The sequence below is a fragment of the Argiope bruennichi genome, chromosome X1 (genome assembly GCF_947563725.1).
Source record: "Argiope bruennichi chromosome X1, qqArgBrue1.1, whole genome shotgun sequence".
Lineage (NCBI taxonomy): Eukaryota > Metazoa > Arthropoda > Arachnida > Araneae > Araneidae > Argiope > Argiope bruennichi.
Window position 1 is genome coordinate 80,066,520 of NC_079162.1, and position 21,124 is coordinate 80,087,643.

At 28.6% G+C, this 21,124-nt stretch overlaps 1 protein-coding gene across 1 annotated transcript; it reads left to right on the forward strand.

The window, feature by feature from the left end:
- Nucleotides 1-1,461: 1,461 nt before the first annotated feature.
- On the forward strand, nucleotides 1,462-20,552 carry LOC129958817 (uncharacterized). The gene is made up of 2 exons (XM_056071514.1): nucleotides 1,462-1,797; nucleotides 19,190-20,552. The coding sequence occupies exons 1-2, from the start codon at nucleotides 1,790-1,792 to the stop codon at nucleotides 20,298-20,300; spliced, it is 1,119 nt and encodes a 372-aa protein (XP_055927489.1). The 5' UTR covers nucleotides 1,462-1,789; the 3' UTR covers nucleotides 20,301-20,552.
- The last annotated feature ends 572 nt before the right edge of the window (nucleotides 20,553-21,124 follow it).

A 21,124-nucleotide genomic window follows, 5' to 3' on the forward strand; every position in this document is an offset into this window, starting at 1 on the left:
TTTTCGAATTAAAGTAAGCGTTTTTTTTTTTTTTTTGAAAACAATATTCTTTTTAATATATCATCTCCCTACTCAGAAAACAATGTTCTAAAATACTCATAAAAGGCAGCTTCTAATCGGTTTTAATATTTTTATGCAATTGCTATCTTTTATTTGCATTTTTTAAAGTTAAGTTCTTAACTATTCAATTTTCGTTAGAATCTAATTTCGTTTTAGAAATGTGTTATGGTTTTGATTCAACAAAGAGCCCTTACAATATTTAAAATATTCTTTGAATGCATAAAATTTTTGCATTATTATATTCACTTACAGAGGACAGATAAAATAATTGACTAACATCACGCTTTCAACTAGATAAAGACAATTGGGTATGAATCTCATAATTTTATACCACGACGAAATAGAACTATATTTAACAGTTTTAATTTGGTTCACTGATTAGTCTTCATTCTTTATGAAACTTTAATTGAGAATGTCATTCTATTCAAACAGAGAATTTCAAAAAAATATTAAGAATAATTGTATTTCTGAATAAAATAACTCAAATATCATCGTATTACTCTTTTAATTTTAATTGTAAATTTTCTTACTTCATTTAGAGTGAGAAAACTGATCATGGCCAGCCACTCTCTGAAATACGAAAAATGAGTATTATAATAGAAGGAGTATAAGTAACCCTATCATTTCTTGATGTTCGGACAAGAAGTAGATGGAAAAGTTACAGAATAATAAGACTTTTTTAAGTACAAATAATACAAGTTTACCAAGTATTTGACCTTGAAATTTTTTATTTATTTAAAACTGCGTAACAGATTTACCAAATAGGTACATTTCTTTCAGAAAGAAGATAATATTTGTATTGATTCAATTAGCACGCATGGTATTTTAGGGGAAAAACATAGATAAACTAGCGAGGATTTTAATACTTTGATGGAAAGAGTTAAATAATTTTTCCGAGTTTCGGAGGCCAATGAACGATATAAATTCTTAAGAAATGGATTATAAAAAATCTTCGGAGAAACGAAGTGACCCATAAGGAACTTAGAAAAAAAAAAAAAAAAAAGAAGAAAGAAAAGCTGTGAATGATAATTGTATAGGTCCTCTCCTCTCCTAGATCTTTAATTAGTTTTACTTTTATAAAATTCATGTCGCAGTATAAATATTCAACCAATCACATATTAATAATTAATAATCAACCAATAACCGATCTTTGGAGAAATAAAGTGATCCAAAAGGAACTTAAAAAAAATCAGTTCATTCAAAATCACGAATAAGCTTTGGGAACCAATTGTATAATTTTTTTTTCTTTGGATCCGTTTCTTGCCCAACCTCATATTCTTGATCTTTGTCTTCCCAGTATCCATTGCCCGGTTTTTTTTTTCTCACTACTCTGATTTTAAAAATGTGTCAGCGAAGTCTACTTATATATTCCGTTAGCGATTCGAGTTTAATTGGAGGAAACGCCGTTCACTCGATCCACGGGATTGTCGCCAGTGACCTTACTCTTGACATTGGCCTAGGAAAGAGTTGGCTTCTTGTTTATTTCTCTAAAGCATCCGGCTTAAGCTGCTCGAACTTGAGATCCTCAACTCGGTCAAAGCCTGCGGGGCCGTCGGATCGTGCACCTGAAGCGGGCTGCCTGTTTGAGCAGAACGGCGGGAAAGACTCTTGGGCAAGCATCATCGCTTGTCGATTCGGATACCTGGAACAGTATTGGAACTTATCTTCGGCTGGAAAGCAGCGCAGTGTTGTTCAGGAAGTCGACTGATTTAGAATTAAAACGCCCGACATGAAAAGGTAAATAATGAATAACATTCAATATTTTTCTCTCAAGCAGAATCATTCCACAAGTTTAGATATAAATAATTTGATATTACTTCATTTTCTTCCTTTTTGTGACAATTGTAGAATTTTTTTTGTTGTTTAACATAAGCAATCTTACATGTATTGCATATCTTAAAACTGCATATTCATTTCATTTTATTGACAACCGATTTTTCATCAAAATGGCAACATTTTATCACAAAATTGCACTATGTGTGTTTTTGTATTTCAAGACGAAAGTTGCTAAATAGAAATAATCCTGTTTGTAATGCATGTTTTAATGTTGCATTTTCACTTGATTTTGTTGTTAATTCGATTCACCATCAAAATTTTTAGTTTTTCTGATATGAAAGGTGAATGATGATGATTTTATATCCAATTTTGCAGAACAAAACTCATTCATGAGATTTTTGGGAGGCATGATCAATTTAATTGTTGTAATTTGGAAAGAAATTTTTTGATAAGAAAAATTTTTAATTCAATTAATAATTTTGAATTATTTCGCTTCAATCAAAGTCGAGTATAAAATGTAGGATAAATATAAGATATATTTCAATAAGAAACTGACATAACATGTATATACTTAAATATATCATATTTAAAATTGTATATTCATTTTTGATTTCTTTGTTCAGCAGTTAAAAAGAGTGAATTGATATTCAGTAAATCATTCATCCTATATGAGGAAATAACTAACTAGCTATTTCATTCTTTTTTTTACTAAACAACAAAATTAGAAGTTTTTAACTTTGTAAAAAGAAATATGTTTAATAATAATAAAAAAGACTTAAATGTAATACATATTATGGAATGTTATTTTTTAAATTTCATTCTTTTTTTCTCTGTAAATTATTATTATAAAATTTTGTATATAAAGAAGAATTAAATGCAGTCCTTATGCTAGAATTCATTTTCTTCTACATTTGATTCGGCGGATGCAAAAAGGCGAAAAATGATATTGTCTCATCTTTACATACTTTTTCACTACTGTTTCTTTGTCAAAAGTGAAATCAGTGTTTATTTGAATGCATTTTGCTATAAAAATTTTACATCGGGATAATATTTGTCGCATTCATTGATGAATTTTAGCTTGTTCCAGAATTCTAACTAACAAAATTTAAACTACATTCAATGAAGTGTTTGTTATTTTATTATCTTACAGAAATGCGTACATTGTTATTTAATTATTAATTTAATTCAAAGAATTCCCAAATTAATTTGAATTTGATTATATCAAGATAAGGAACACGTTTTTCTGTCACTTTTCAAGTGACATTTCCGTTTAAAATTAATAAAATTTGACGTGATAATTAATGCTCATTCCATAGCTTTCATATGCTATTCAATTAAGTTGTGCTATTATTACTTTGTTATTCAGCAGTTTTTAGTTTCTCATATACGAAGTATAAAGGGAATATTGTGGTCATCAAAAAATTCGAACTCGAAATAATGACGAATTTCCAAATTTTAGAACCCCTCTGATCTCAAAAAACAGAGTTTTAGCATTTTACCTGTCTGTATGTCTGTGAACACGAAATCTCACAAACTCTTTGAGCTAGAAGGATGAAATTTGGTGTATGGGCTTACAACAGAATTTGTAGATTTTTATCAAATTTTGTACGAAATCCTTTAACAGGAAGTCTGCCGGCCTGGATGTTCGATTACAAGTGAACTCGATAGCTCCAAAATGCTAAGAATTTGTACACAGGTTTAGCATCTAAAATGTAGATTCTTATCAAGTTTTAAACCAAATTTGTTGAAGAATCGATCGTCTGTTGGTTTGTACATTCGCATACATGTAAACGCAAAACTAATAAATGAAATGACTTAAATCAATAAAATTCAATATGTTATTTTGTGACTACAATTGTAGTTCGGTGTCAGATTTTGGTTTTATTGATTGGCAAAAAGGTGTTCAAAATACATATTCACGCGATATATCCAGGAAAAATGTTTGATTCACGCCAAAGATCTGTATTTCGTTATTACTCTTCGCTATTGCCGTGCAAGGTATTTGCAATCTTATCCAAGGTCCATAATTTTAAGTGGGGGAAGAAATAAGACCATAACTGGTGAGTATGCGAGAAAGTTTCAGGGGGAACACCCCTATTGGTTTCATATGTTATTCTGTCACATGAATATCTGAAATTTTGAATGAACTGTTTAGGGACATCGAAAATCACTTATAATTGATACATTTCAACTTCTTCCGCCGATTTTTTTGAAATTTAATTAAAGGATAAACAATCACGCGTAAGAATTATTACTGGATTTTTGATATAGTTGTTGTTAAAATAGTTTTTTCAGCTCTGTTATGAAGGTCAAATTAAGAAAGTAAGCTGGGTGGCATTATTGCTTGATTAAAATTTAGTAGACTGATAATATATTATAATGTTTTATATAAAAGATACAAGAGAATAACAATGAGGGTAGAATTTTATAAATTTTACAAGAAACGAAACTCAAAGTTTTTTGTCATTGTTTTCTCCTAGTTGTGCAATACTTGAAACGTGTAATTCTGATGTAATCTTATCATTCTTCTCATTTTCAAGTAGATATTTCACAACTACATCCATCAAGTTAATAGATGGGTTTCAAACATTATAATCATAAAAATACGGTCGTTCGTCTTTCCCTTGGATCTCCCATATTTCTTTTTTAATCTGTTTTCTGATTGCTATTACAGCAGAAAAAATTAATTAATCATTATGCTGCTAAGATCTACTATGAACGAGTTTAATGCTTCGGTACATCGTTTGCATAAGTGGCTTTTAGCATTCCAGGCTATTTGAGATAAGAGTTCGACTCTTAAAAATTGCAAGTCACGTAAAATCAATATACATGCTAAAATAAAGGAGATGGGTAAATGAGAATGCAGGATGGATTACATTTTTATTATTATGAGAATGCATCTTCTTCCGTCTCGATCTATTACAATTTTTGGTTGCGTGCTTAAACTTATCTTTTTGCGTTGAACAATACATATTTTATCCTGTGAATTTTCATCCTCTTTTGTTATCCAAAATTAAATTTTTATATATTAGATGTAATGTTACAATAAATTCTTTTTAAATAGCACAGTCAGAAACAACCATATTCAATATTATTGACAGAAATTTTCTTTCATTTTACTTTAGGACATTATGCAAACATTTTTCAGACTTTTTAAAAAAATGTACACAGTTTTGTATAAAATAGTTTCAGCTGTTTCTATAAATTTTTTTATTTAAATATTTTTTAAATTTAATAAAAGTGTGATCAAGGAAAGAAAGAAAAAAAAATTAATGAAGTTATGCATGAAACTAACTGTTCGACTGTCTCTATCATGACAGTTATTTCTCAGTATTCCAAAATATTTTCATGATTATCGCGTGCTTTTCCAAATCTTTTCAATTCAACAAATAACAATTTGATAACTTTTGATAACAATTTTTTTGTAAACTAATGTAAAAGAGAGGAATACTATTCAAAAAGAAATATAGTTTATTTTTATTAATTGAAACAAATAATGTAAAATATAGCATACTTTCACTTAAAAAATAGAATTTTCAAACAAATGCTTTAGCTATATATGAAAATATCCCTTTATCCTTTATTTTCTAAATTTACTTATACTTATTTCGTAATCTCAATTTCAGAAACTAAAAATGCCTGTAATCCTAAATAATAATTCAAGATGTGCCCTATCAGGATTTAGAAATCCCCACGTGATTATCCTTTTATCCGTCTCGCATTATCCCTTTCAAGAATGACCTTAGACGAATTCTTTTTGATTCTGAGCTCTTCAGTTCTCCGGCTATTCATTTATCCTTTCTCCTAATAAACTGATTTTGGTTACGGTTCACTACATGCAAAAGAGTGTTCTTTCAACCATACACAGCTTCGAGTATTTATCGACACAACCAATAAATCACGTCAATCAAACAGATGATGAATCATGGATGGATTGCAAAGAAGATGGGTTTTAGTAAATATGGGTTTGGAGCTTTATAGAGGAGAGCAGATGTTACGTGCTTCCTGAAAAGTAGGTGTACTTTTAAACTGTAGTTTGTTTTCTCTTGAATTTGAAAGATCCTAAAATACGAATGAAGTCTTAGAAATATACAATATAACAGTTCAATTCCTTTCTTTAATCAAAAATAACAACAGAATAGCTAAAATTCATTCAATTATTTATTCAAACATGAAATAAATTGGTTACTCACGAAGAAACACTTTTATGAATATTTTCCGGGTTCATTCACTTGTTCTTGTTCGTTTTAACCTGTACATGATTGCTAAAAAATTATCTGAATTCGCTTTCACATTAAAAAGTTCACGATTACTCATTTGCAATTTTTTAAAAAATTTTATTCTCTCAATTTGATTAACGATAGTATAATTTTTTTAAATTACAGATACAAATTTGATAAATGAAATTATTATTGGTGAGTGTTTTAAAACTATTTTACTAAGAATTAATGATAGATAATACAAACATCCAAAAGGTTCAGAAGTTATGCAGAATGAAAATTATTTTTTTAATGACTAAAGGGCTTATATAAATACTCTAGATACTTTTTTGCATACTTTATTCACATATTTTTATATTATTGCACTGGCAATAATTAGATCAATTATATGTGATAAAAATGAATGTTTTTGCAGACATTTCTAAAATGCATACTTTCAAGTACTTCAATTTTATTAGCAGAAAATAATAATTTTGATCTTGTGTTTTTACTGTTGGGTTGTTAAATGTTACTTATTTAAATTATTTGAAAGAATTTAATAAATATTATTCCTTTCCTTAATTTTTGATTTTCCATGCTTTATTTATAATTAATGGATTGCTGAAAATTATCGACTGCTATTGCGTTTATCTCTAACCTTACTATTACCATGTAGGATTAATAAAAATATTTTTAAATTCCTTTATTGCATATTTTCATGTAATATGTATTTCATATGAGGTTTATTTAGATTTAATTACGACTACTTTTATTAGATAATACCTTAGAAGAGAACAGATTGCATTTTAACTTTAACAAGTTTCAAAGGAATTTAGAGGTGTTTTTTTTTAATGTTTTACCCAAAAAGTTTAGGTCAGGATAATATTTCTTTAGTTTAATCGTATATTAATATTAGACAATATTTTTTCTCTTGCTTGCGATTCTTCTACTTTTCAAAAGCTGAAACTTTTCTATTCTAAAAAATATACTCATCAAGATGCTTGATTACCATTAATATGTATAATATTATAGCAGCATACCCTATAAAAAATGAAATTATTTTTATTTGATGATTTTCTTACCACATTTTGATTAACAGAAATTCAACGATTAATTCGTTGTGAAGTAATTGTTAGGATAGCAAATATTACTGGGAACTATCACTTATAAAATAAACAAACGTGAAGCTTTATTTTCTGTATCAGCCTGAAAGCATAACGTACTCAATTCCATCTTCTTAGAGGAATAAGCCTGTGCGAGCATCATGATGATGATCTCCAGTTACAGTGGAATTGCTTATTTTCAAACAGGAACTTGCATGCTCAATTCACTTTAAAAATCAAAATGTTTAAAAGAAAAGGAAATGTAATTTTACTCTGATAGTTTGAACCATTTGCGTTTGACAGTTTTAAGTTTGAAGTACTTAGTTGCAGATAATCGTAAAGAAAATGGTATAATATGCAAGCAGAACAACTTATTGCATTCACTAACTCACATACAGAAAGCCTCATTACACAGGACTAATGCATATCTTTTATGTGCATGTTTTAAAGCTTTATTAAATGTATTTTCAGCGATAACGATTCGAACTTGAAGTCTTCTGCTTTTCAAAACAGTTAATGCTTTATGCAGTCTTTGTATATAAATAATTTTTTTTTAAAGTTTTCGTTACTCGGAACATTCATTCGTTACTCTGCTGATACCGATATTATTATGTTAAAAAAATAAAGTTGTTTTTAAGAGTAATAAATCTATGTTTTTTCATCAAGACCTATACAATTATGTATTCAATTAATACATCAGACAGATGCTTTAATTGATTGTAGATGAAAGAGCTCTTTATCTACTGTGGTTATCAATAGTCGAACAATAACGAGATACAAGATATCATTGTAAAGAATATAGGACGTTTTCATCCAATTTATATTAAGACATTAAGACAGTTTAATTGAATTGTAGGTCATTGTAAATCATAGCCGAATAATAGAATGCTTACAATAAACTGTGATAATTGAATGATCACAATTCTTCTCGAAAAAAAGAGCTTAAACCAGATCTTTTTTTAAAGTTTAAACTCCGACACAATATGAGCACAATATTTTTAATGTTTATTGATCTCAAGTATAATTTGCGATGTATTATAGACCCGAATGCAAGGTCCTTTGATCATTAATCAAAGATTCTTCCTCAGAGATAACCTATCATCTAGAGATCAGAGAAATGATCCAGAATCGTTTATTTAACATTAGTTATTTACGTTTTACCATTCTTTAGTATAAAAGTATTCTTATATCAGTACATTTGCTCCACGTGACTGTAGTAAATACCCTGAAAGATACTTCTTACATTGCTTGGATATTTTCCCGGTTGATGAGAATGTTACAAAATGATAGAGGGAAATAACGGGGATTTGATACATTTTGAAATTATAGAACTCTCCAGGAAATACAATTTAAAAGTGACGGACAGACAAGAAGTTCACGAGGAAGAAGGAAAAAAAATGCAATTTAACGGATGGAACTATGTAATTTGAGATCAAAAGCGGAAGGTCTACTGCTGTGAGGTTCTCCACGGGGAGAAATTTCCACAAAGGTCAAGGATGAATGTTCGTGATTTTTTTTTTTTTTTTTTTTTCATACCTGTAAAGATAAGGTCGTTGAGGTAACAGAGGTAAAGCCAGCTCCAAAATATGAACTTTCATGGCGGTTTGTATGTGTAGGTTTGGCAGAGAAAGCGAGGTTGCGTAATGCAAACTTAACTCAATGAACTTAACAAAGTAAATGACTTGGTTAGCATATATATATATATATAGTTACTTTATGGTTAAATAACAAATAATTTCCTAGCAAATTTAATTAAATAGAAAATGATGATTTTTTTTTGCGAAGAAATATAAATCTAAGCTGATTTAAGTTTTAGATAAGTACTCTAAAATAAGTGTTATTGTGTAACATGCAGTCTTTTTATGTGCTTGTGTACCACTCATACTGATGTTTTATTATAAAATGTTATTTCTTCACATGCTTTAAACGTAAAAATATTAAAAAGAAATATCAAAAGAATGGAAAAACTTTCGATAAGGAATTACAAAGTTTTCCCCAAGGGTTTTTTTTTTTTTTTTTTTTTTTTTTTGTAATTTGTTATGAAAACTATGCATTCAGAAAGATATATCATTATTAAAGAATATTCCACTTTCGAATGTACAAAAAAGAGTGTAACAATTTAAGGTAATTCCGAAAATTTTATTCGCAAAAAAATAAAATAATTTTAACGATTATAATTAAAACTCATTATAATCTGTTTGAATTTTTTAAAATCCATAATTACTCTTAGGTACGCTGAACCTAAAATATTATATATCCCCTTATTCTTTTTAAATTGATGTATGAATTAAGTCTACAATATTTTATAAATATTTTTTTTGTCTGAAATGCATGCTTTTGAATAGATTACCGTAATTTTTAAAAGCTACAAGCAACCTTTTTTCATTGATTCAACTATTTTAAAAATTCATCTAATGAAAAATAAAATTTAAGTTTTTAAAATTATTGGGCTTATTATATATCCCTTTATTTTCAGATAGTTTGTCCATCAATCTTCATTTCGTTTCAGCACAGCTAAGGAGGAATATTAAAATTTGAAAGAAATTGATAAGAAGTTTATATATAAAGAAAAGAATAAATTCTTGCGAATCAAATAATACAGATAGGAAACATCTTTGAAATCACGCTTCTTCACCGACTTCCTGAGGGACATTGAACTAACACTGGCGTGACACGATTCAGTTACCTTTCGACACACCTGTTCTTTTTTTTATCAACAACATTTTCGCTGTAAATGTTTCCCCTGATAATCTCTTTTGATCTATAGTTCAATCCTGAACGAAATGCTGCAGACGAATGGGCTTGCCATCCGTTAGTAAAATAAGAGGAAAATAAGCCATGCCTTTTAAGGATTATTATGTCTGCTATGTATTGTTATTTTTTAAAAATCTGTATTAAAAATTATTAAAGACGCTTAAATATTTCTCAGTTCGCTTATTAAAAATATGCTGAGAAGCGAATCTCATGCTCGTATAAATAAATAAGTTAACGAAATAGCAAAAACGAAAACCAACTAATATTTTAAATAGGCGAACATTACATACATTATAAATTAAAAGTTGTGAATTTCTTTTAAACAACAGCCATATTAATAATTCATTTTGATTCGATCTTCATATTTTTCTTCTTCATTGTACTATATTCTCAGAACGTTCATATCAACATATTTCTATGGTTTATATTTATAAAAAAAATTTCTATAACATTACTGGCGATAATTTCTTGGAATCAGGTCTCATTTATGACAGAACGAAATCGATTCGTCATTAATGTATCAAGTTGTTATAATAAATGCACATTTTTGAAGTCAAAGATTCAGAGGTATTATTAGACATCAATATATTATGTAGGACAATTTATTTAAATTTTAGATCGAAACCTAATAATATTTAGGATAAAACGATTTTGATGTTATAAAACTAAATAAATGTTTCAATACAATCTAGGAAGCAAAAGCAATGACCAAGAAAAAAAAAATGGGGATGGAAATTTTATTTTTCGGTTGAAGTGAGAATATTAAAGGAGGTTCATAATGCAAAATGAAAGTCTATAAAAGAAGAACTAATAATATTGTTGATACATTTTTTCGCCACAGAAATTCCATTTTTGAGAATGTAATGTGATTATATTGTAGATTTTAGAAAGATGCAAAGAAATTAAAGTGAATTTATACTTCAATTTCTTAATAAAATCTTTAACTACCTCAGGAATATCCAGTTTGTTGTTTGCACACAAAACGACTTCATTTGAGCATTTTAATTAATTTTTAAATAATTTTTAGTTTAAAGCGATATTATTTTCATGCTTTCAGTAAATATTTAAAAAAATACTTTTAAGAAAATATTTACAATAATTTTTGTATTTGAGGATTTAATTTTTTTTCCCTAAGATAAGGAAATTGAAAGTAAAAATTATAAATGGTATTGCTTTCAATTATAAATTATTCAGGTGAAAAAAATAACGCCATGAGTGATTGATGAAGTTGCTGTTTTTAAAAAGATTAAAATTAATAATAAAATCTGTCATCAGTGTCAAATTCAGAACAAAGTATTACAAATAGCTTACAGAATCATATATTTAAATTATTTTCTGCAGATATTAAATAAATCTATATTTTGAGTATATTGTGTCAGGGAGATATTTCTTTCGGCTCTGGACTTTAAATTAGACAGCCTAAATCCTGAGAAGACAGAATTCCTACAGGGTCAAAATACCGACTTTCAGAACGGCCTAGTAAATGCAAAAAGTGCTCGGGTCATGCAATTTTATTTCCCCCTTTTGTTAGATTTCACTTTAAAATGCAGCAACGTTCTAAGGTTTCGGCTCCGTACCGATTTCTAGAAGTGGCGATATACTCTGTTGCCTCCCGGTCGCAACACTATCGATTCCTAAGGTTTTTCAGTAATAGACAGATACTGATACGGGTGTGCCATCTATCGGTGATATTTAGAACTCAACAAAGAAGTACAGTAATCAGGATTCTTGACATCCTCTATCATTTATTTCTAGTAAGAAGGATGTTAATAATTGTCAGAGTTTAGATACTATTCCGTTTGAAAACAGTAAATCTTTTTTTTTTTTTTTTTTGCACACTTTTGATCTTCTTCTTAACAACTGATCATAAGACGTGCTCGAGATCAAAGCAATCAGTCATCCGTGAAATATCCTGTCGATTTTTTGGATAAAAATTGATCGAAATTTCTGATTCTTTTTCAGAAAACTCCGTCGAAGTTGTTTTAAAGATAAACGGGCTATATACAAAAAATTATGTTTAGAGATTTGAATCCGTCACCTTCTTCTCTACATCGCTTAGAGGTCTTTGTATTTCATAAATCCACTGAAGATGTTTATATTTAATCATAGCGCGTCATGCCTTAAGGCGTGGCTTGTCAGGCGCTTGCATGAATATCTGGCGTGAAAAGCCCTCCCCCCCCGTACCCTAAATTGAGAAAAAAGTTTAAAACATGGGTTTATGAAATAAATGCTTCTGCATATATCAAATATAAGAAAAGACTGATAAATGATCAACAAAATTCAAATTAGCCTAATATCAATTTGCCATCCATTTCCTTGCATATTATGTTTCTCCTATCATGTTTAATAAATAAAAGCATGTGTAAATGAATCATTTTAAATAACTCAATAGAAAAAAAAAGAATCATTTTTAATTTCTTATAGATGCTTTATAAGCTGATTATCCACTTGTGAAGTTACACGATAAAAGTTAAGAATTAATGTAAAGTCTTGAACCAAGATACATGTCACAGGTAAACTTGAGATTAACATCGTCATGCTTGAACGATTTTGTTGATATTATTAACTGTTATATGTTTTATAATAAGAATGTTTCAAAGTAATATTGCAGCGTGTTTATAGAGAAACCTTTTATTACAGGAATAAAACGCTGCTTTAAGATTTTTTTTAGCAATAGACATGTGATTAACCAAATTTTTCTATATGACTTTACTAAAGGGTATCAAAATATTTGACGATAAATGACGCGGAAACAAGTACTTCAATAAACTGGAGAAATATGAAACAAATTTTCTTCTAGATATTTATTGTGGCACAATTATTTTTAAAATCTTAATTATTTTTATCTTTAAATAATTTTGTTTTAAAGAAAAGTCATGTGGAGTACATTTTTAACAAACTTCAATGGATTATTGATTAGATTATGACAATACTTCAATGAAGATTCAGTAATCGAATCATATAAGATTCAGTAACTGAATCATATCTCGCCTCCGAGATTTGATATACGTATACAGAAAAAAAATGACTAGATAGTGATGGTTTCCGCCCATTTATTACGACTTCCCTTTTAGTTGCAAATGTAAACCCGAAAGACTTATAATTTTGAAATTCAGTTCAAGAAACTTTCTACAACGGAAATAATTTTTTGTAAAGTTTAAAAAATATTTGTTAAAATAATTTAAAATGTTGAGAACCAATAAAATAAACTTGTGATAAAACTTTTCATGAAAGTGTTGAACATGAATAAAATGATATAGAATAATTCAATTTGGATAAAGTTTGCATAGTAAATGCATGTAGACAAAACATTCTAGCAATTATAAATGAAGTTATTGTAAAAATATTATAGATATTAATTTGATAATTTGAAAGTTAGAAAGTATCTTCATGTGCTCATTAATAGTATGTATGGTTATGATGTTTAAAATGCATTTCAAAAACTAACCATACTTTCAGCTTGAGTTTCGAGTGGTTGTTTTATAGTAACTATATTCAGGTCAGTCACGTGTTAAATGTTTAATTTTTACCATTGCAATAACGTTTCCACTGCAGTTTTCATTTTGAGCGATCTTCCTGTACAGAATTTTATTTAAAATTTTGCAAATTTTTATTGGATAATTTATTCATTTAAAGTAATATCTTTAAGGACTTCATAAATGTTAGCGGAAGCTTCAGCAGCATTATTTGTTATTTTGGAGGAAAAAAAAAATAACACGTTTAAAAAATAATAGATTTTAAAAGCGCCGTTTGATCATCGTTATAAAAATATTCGAATTATACAAATCCCAATAAACATGGAACTGAGCAGCTGAATATATTTTCCATTCCCTGTTTCTCCAGAACCTCTCGATAAAAAGATCTGCAGCTGAAATTCGCACCTGCCATAAACGATCAAACGATTAAAAGAAAGTATAAAAGTGACTTTTTAAAATAAAGGAGGTTAACTCATTATGGTGCAATTAATACTTTATTAATTTTTTTTTATCAAAGTAGAGATTTTTGTAAATTATTTCAACCGATAGAAATTGAGTGAATACAAAAATGAAATACTAGAGCTATTTTCATGCGTATTCTTATGATAGACAATTACTCTAATTAAAAATTGTAGTATTTTTGGTATTCTAAAATAAAAATTACGATTTAAATGAAATGCTGGATGCTTTTTCGTGCAGATTTGTTCCAGTTCTGATTATTAGGCAGTTACACTAACCTAAAAAGCGTATTATTTTAGTATTTTTCTACCATCATCGGTAACTGGAAAGGGCACTTCTATATTTGACCTTTAAAACTATGTCTGTAAATGCACCAATAACTAAGAAATGCATTAAAATTCAATAAAGATCAAACTAAATTTTTTCGTGCATCTAGAGTTCAAATTCTTCGTTTCAATGCTTTGCGCGTCTATATTTATAAAGTATTAAATGAATCGCTTCAAGCCTGACTAATATATTTTGTATTTCATCATTTAAGAATGCATTTTTCATAAATGCAGGGCTGTATTAAATGTAAGGATGCCGATAAAAACTCGCAACTGTAAAAATAATTTCTGGAAGTATGCTTTAAAAAATTTCCCTGTTTTTTTTCCTTCAGATTTTTTTTTCTTAGTTCAAGAATCTGCCGTTCTTTTTTTTTTTTTTTTTTTTTTTTTTTTAACTCTTCCACAGTTTAAATATGGAACAGTTTAAAACCCAATGGCGCTGAAGCATGTAATCAAGTTCAAATTTAAAATCCTTTTTAAAAAAAATAAAATTCATTTTTGTCTCTGAAAGGTTTCCATTCTTAATTAATATAAAATATATGATTTACTGAAATAATTCTAAATTATATTCATTATAATATTATTTATTTAAATAATTATTGATCCGTGAATATTTCGCTGTTCACAACCTTAAAGTGTCACTTAGGTTAAGGTGTGCTTAGTTTTACAATTTACCACTCAAGTTTTGCATTTACCTACAAATAATCATTAAAATATCTTTATTCGCATGCTTCCAGTGTTAAAGAAAACTATTATTGCTTCTTTATTGTAACAATATGCGTTTTCTGCGGTGCTTGTATTAAATATCCATTCAAATTTTTTTGCAAATTACAAAAGTTCATTTTAGAGGCATTTAAATTACAAGGAACTCGAAGCATGCTAAATATTTCGGAATAGAATAATAAAAATCACGCATTTAGTTTGAAGTATCATTAACTTGACAAAATATTTATTAATATTTTGCTTAATTAGCTTGAATAAATTAACTTGAAGGCACCTAAAAAAGGCACTGATGAAAAGCAAAAGACGCATCCCATATTTTCTATTCACGCAGCATAATGTCTTCAAATATTTTTGTAGTAATTAAAATCACAACAGGAAATATTTTAGTTATGTAGTATCTGTGATGTGCGAAAACACATGTATTTGTTAACTACTGCTCCTTTTATATTCTACACTTTATATTTTATAAGGGAAGGTTCTGAAGAATGAAAGATTGAACGAAAGGAAGATTAATTTTTTTAAAGCACTGCATTTTCATTATAGTCAGAAAAAGAAGTGGAAGTTTGAAAATATTTATTTCAAAATTATTAAAGGTTTTCCAATGCTATTTTTTTTTATTTCAAGAAGAGTAGATAATTTCCGTTAATTCTTTTCAACGTTACATGATACCCAAAAAAACATCTCTATTTGAAAAGATGCGAAAAAAAGCAAAAATTATAAAAAGTTAACACTTTGGTTTTATTGAAATACAAATAAAGCAATATCAGTTCTCTCGAACAATCTGAAGTTCTTTATTTCTTATTATAAATATTGATAAATATTTTTGTTTAAATTTCATTGGAGATGTATTTCTTGTGAAATGCCATCGAAAATATCCGTGAAATTTATTTAAGGGAAAATTACAAAACAAAATATGGTGCTTATTAAAGTATAATAGATTAGAAGAATAATAGGCTAAAATTATTAAAAGCTGTTGTCTTTTTAACAAGAATTCCAATAGAAGCGAAATTAAAAAGTATAAAAATTTTAAGTAACTTCTATAAAAATTTGCTATGGATTTAAGTACAATTAAGAGGATTTAAAAATAAAGCAAATTTTTCCTCAGTTGCAACTAATTCGTAAAGGAGAATTCCAACAATTTTTCTCATTGCACTAACCTACTGAATATAGTTTAGATTAACATGTCTTCTCATTCATGTAAGTGCTTTTAAAATACAAAGCGTTTTACAGAATCTTTGGTATGTTAAGTTATTTAGTTAATTGGTATTTTGAAGTGACAAGTAGCATGACAAATGATAACAAACTGTCAAGAATATAAATATGCAAATTGTCATGACCGACAAGTTAATGTTTGTATTTGATAACTATGGTTGATGTCATGGAATGGGGTTCTACATTTTGACAGGAACATATTTAAATGAATTAAAATATGGCACTTTGAGAAATGGTGGATTCTACAGGGAAAAAAAAACTATAGTATACTTAAATTCCTTTAGGAACTTAATTGAGATGCGATGAATTCTTACTTAGATTGTAATGCAAATTTAACATAAAGTTACATCTATTGTTTGAAAACTGAAGGATGCATTTGGCAAGGCGTTGTACTTGAATGTGATACTGAATGACACAGAGAATCTGTGGCATTCAGTAGAAATTCATTCCATAGAAACTAATTACAAAAAAATGAAGATAGTCTAAAATCTGAACTAATTGAATCATTCATATTTTATTGAAAACAGATCGTCATAGCTTGCATTATTTTGGAAGTACTTGCTTAATGTTAGAACAGAAGGTATTTATATATTCATATTATTACCAAATACGTTGTTTTCTTCAAAGACGTATACTGGCAATTTAGAATCTCCCTGAGAGTTTACAGAAATTTCTATGACATGGCTACATTATCTGAATTATAATCTCTTCTTTTTTTATAGTTGAATCATTTAAACTTTTTAAATGTTTGTCCTTGAAAGAGGCAGCTAATCCCATAATCTTCTCATTATAGTTCAGAGGATTAGATGATATTCCACCGCTTATCTGACCAACTTGAATGTTTTCTTTTTACTCATTTATGGCATGACATCAAACTGCGACATTAATTATTCAAATTAACAGACAATTCTTTTTTATAGCATATTGAAAACACCAGTATTTGGCGAATTAATGTTAAGATATTGCTTTTAAAGTCCACCTGCTTAGTTGCGAATATGAGTATACGTTTTCCAAAACTAAGAGATAAATAAATTTTGAAAGCATAGTACAATACATTGGCTTAAATTTCATAACCTCGTCGTTTGTTAATTTTTCTTTTATCATAGACGCCTCCGTATATACTTTTTTATCATCATAATTTTTTGAAAATAAAATGCGACCTGAAGGGTGCGACCAAAAGTGCCCTAGAAAACTGCCTCCAAGAGAAAAGAAGACCTTACGTATGTAACGATTATTTCTGGACTTAGAAACACACTTTCTTTTGTCCCTTCAATCAAGCGAAATAATCTTTTTTGCTTAGAACTGAAAACACGTGTTTGATTCTTTTTTGCCGGTACTTGAACTGTGACGAAAGCGAGCTTAGGTCTCGGTCCATTTGAGAACATTATTTGGCGAATTATTATTCAGAAAAAGCAAATGCAGCAGAGCGAAACACGTTTTGACAAAGACAGAAATAGAAACCAAACAATTCCGTTCTGAGCTAATTTTATGAAAGCCGTTCATCAGTTTTAACTATATGAAGTCTGACGATAAGATAAAAATCTCTTTCTTTTTTCATTATTACATAAAGATTTATTTATTATTATAAATACTTAAGCAATTAAGTGCTTTCGACGTGTAAACACTCATTTTGGACATGTAAACATTCGTGTAAACATTCATTTTGAAGCGATTGATTTGTGTAATTTTTTATCTAAAAAAAAATGAAATTTTATTCGCTTTATTGTTATTTTTACAAAATTTACTATGCAATCATTTGTATTGCGCTTAACGTTTATATGTTTGACTTTTAAAATTGGGATTTGACAGACTTAAAAAATAAATTCCGCAGTTAAATGGTTAAAGAGTAGAGTTTTATTTATTACGTAAAGATTAGTTTATTACTATTCTTTTGCAAAGATAATTTTATTTATTATAGTTGCATAAAAATTTGATTATATTGCACATTTCTAATTTTGCAAAATTTTAATTAGTTGGGTTTTTCTACAGTAAAATAACTACAGTGCAGCAAAAGTTATTTAAGAGTTTATAAGACTATTATTTCATTTTATAATAAAATCCTTCAATTATTCATTTTACATAATTAATGTTTTTACACATATTAGTTTTAGCCTTGAATAAAGTAACGTAATTATCACTGAAGCATCTATGTTCCTCGGGTAACTGTTTATTGTTTTAATATTTTTCTTGTATCAATATCATTTAAATTTAATATCAAAATACTTACAAAAAATACACTTTGGCATGCTTATGCCTTCTTATTGCCACTTTTAGCGATGTCATAAAGATGAAACTTAACATTTTTCATACAGATATAAATTGTTTATGGTATTTAAAATAAAAGGATTATCTGAATTTCAATAATGAGCAGTATTTTTGGAAAATTATGTACTTATTGCTTATTAAGATATAAACTTCAGAATTCAAATTTTAGATTCCTTGGTCATTGAATTCACTTGTACATTCTCGTGTTTGCAATTAGAAAGCAGTAGCATTCTTATGGCTTTGGACCAATTTCTGCATCAACTGAAATTTAACCTGATACGAAATATTTCATTTTTAGTTCATCCATAATTTCTAAGAACAATACAAATTATGCTCGTGTATCTTAGATATATGGAGGGAATATCTATCTGGCATATAGAGTTAATAAGAATCATTTTCATTAGAAAATGCCGGAATTCTTTAATAATACATGATTATCTATTGAATTAACCTGAAATAAGTAAAATAAAATTATATTAGTCTAAATGCAATTATACATTTCTTCTTTCGAAAGAGATATCTGGCAATATTTAAATTAGGTTCATTTGTATAATCAATTTAATTAAATAAAAATAATCCCTCTATCAGGCCCATGTTATTGTTTTTGATGCGTCAGATATTTTTATGATCAAGTTCTGTAAAAAGTCTTTGATAAAGTTTAATTCAAATGCTAACCTTAAGTATGTAAGAGAATCATTTGGCTATGAAAGTTGTAAGCAATTCGGAAAATTACTTCTTATTTCATTTAACGAGTAAAGTTGAAATTAATACAATGAATAGTTACTTTTTGCAATTAATAGTTTTTTCAATAAACTGATTTGTCGTTTTATTTTTAGGTTGAGATTAAAAGTTTTCCTTTGGAGCGTCCTGTTAATCAGCGTTTTCTTAAAGAATGTGGAACCATCTTCCGTAACTAAGAGAGCTGCAGCAAAAGCAACTAAAGCTACTGTAAAACCACAAGTATCTGCAACATCTACGACAGTAGCTTCAGCTCGTTCGACAACCTCGAAATCAAATTCTCGAAATACTCCACGACCCAAGAATTCAAAGAGAACTACAACGAATGCACCGTCTTCAACAACTCCGGTAATCGATACAGCAACAAAACAGAATGCAAACAGGACCTCTACCACCCAAAAGAGGAAACAAAGTAATAGACAACCGACTACAACAACAACTCTCTCTCCTCTAGAAATCATGAACAGACTTTATCAAATGCATGGCTTGGCATCACATGGAATAGCCCCCAGTCATGCAGCAAACACACCATCCACGGCAACGAAGAAGAAAGATCAAGGATCGTCGATGGATGACATATACCGTCTCCATGCGATGGCAATAGCTCAAAATACTCATACCCAGAAAAAAGGACCTAGTAGCTCAGAAAGTAGCTCCTCGGCTAAAAAACCTGAATCCTCGAACACCAAACAAAATTCTCATACTAATTATAATTCCATGGAACAAATTTATCAGCAGCATTCGTCTTTACCATCTTCAATGCACCATATAATGGCTCAACACTCAGTTTCATCGTCGCATAATAGCGGCAGCAGTTCTAAACCACTCAAAACATCAAGTTCGTCTTCAAGTGTCCAAGAAACATCTGGATCGTCTTTGTCAACTTTGATGCAACCACTCTTGAAACAATTAACACCTGTAGGGGCTGGAATAGGCGTCGTGTTGGCCCCTTTGCTGCTTTTCAATGGATTCTTACAGTTTTTCAGCAACATGAGCAGATTCTTGAACAATTTCGCCCAGACAATTTTACCTGTTCGACGACCCTTGGATAATAACCCTCAAAATCAAAACGCTTACTTTCAAAATTTAGGCCCAGCTCATTTGAAGAGACAGCCTAGAGATTGGTACTTGAATCCACAGAACATGGCAAAAATTCAGGAACTAACAGAACTGTTCTTCAGGGCTTTAAAGGAATCCGAAGTTCAATAAATTATTTAATTTTACTGTCCAGTTTTCATAAAAATGGATGGTAGTGCCATTTTGGTGTTTCACGATGTTGTGTCGAGAAACAAGACATGAAACCTCAGATACTGTCAGATGGTGTTCATCACTTTTGAGCAAAACGTGAAATATCATTCTATATTTATTTATGAATCTAATATTATGTTATTCATTACATTATTTATTACTAATTTTTTGTTTTAAAAATAAAATATTTGTAAAATATACTCCATCCCTTTTTTTAATGAACCTCATTTATGTTTTAAGTAGTTTAAACAAAAAAATAATTTATCGAATTGCACATTTGTTTCATTTGCATTTGTGTTCTTCATAAACGTTTGACTGCAACTGTTAATTTATTGAAATAAAAAATCAACTAATCTTACAAAAACTTAACGTTGTACTTTCCTTCAAATGAAAAACATCTTTCCGAAATGAGTAGTTATTACCTTCAATGAATACTATATTCAAATTTAAATCATGATTCCTGAAAATGGCACTGAAATTTTATCTTTCCTTTTTTTTCTCTACTTGAAACATAACTAATGCTCATGCAAATTACTATCAATAAAATAAAACTTAAGCATGGCATAAGCTGGTTTTTAAAAGGATGAACTGAATATCACTAAAAATCATGGTAATTATTTGATTTTTAACTTTTGTATAAAAGTTATTGATTTTCTTCACAAGGGTCTCGTAGAAATTAAAACAAAAAGTAATTTTTGGAAAAAAAAAAGAGAGATTTTCTTTGAATATTTGAGTGATACATTCTCATTCAAAGAATTTACTTATGTAAAAATGTTTCTCTGGAT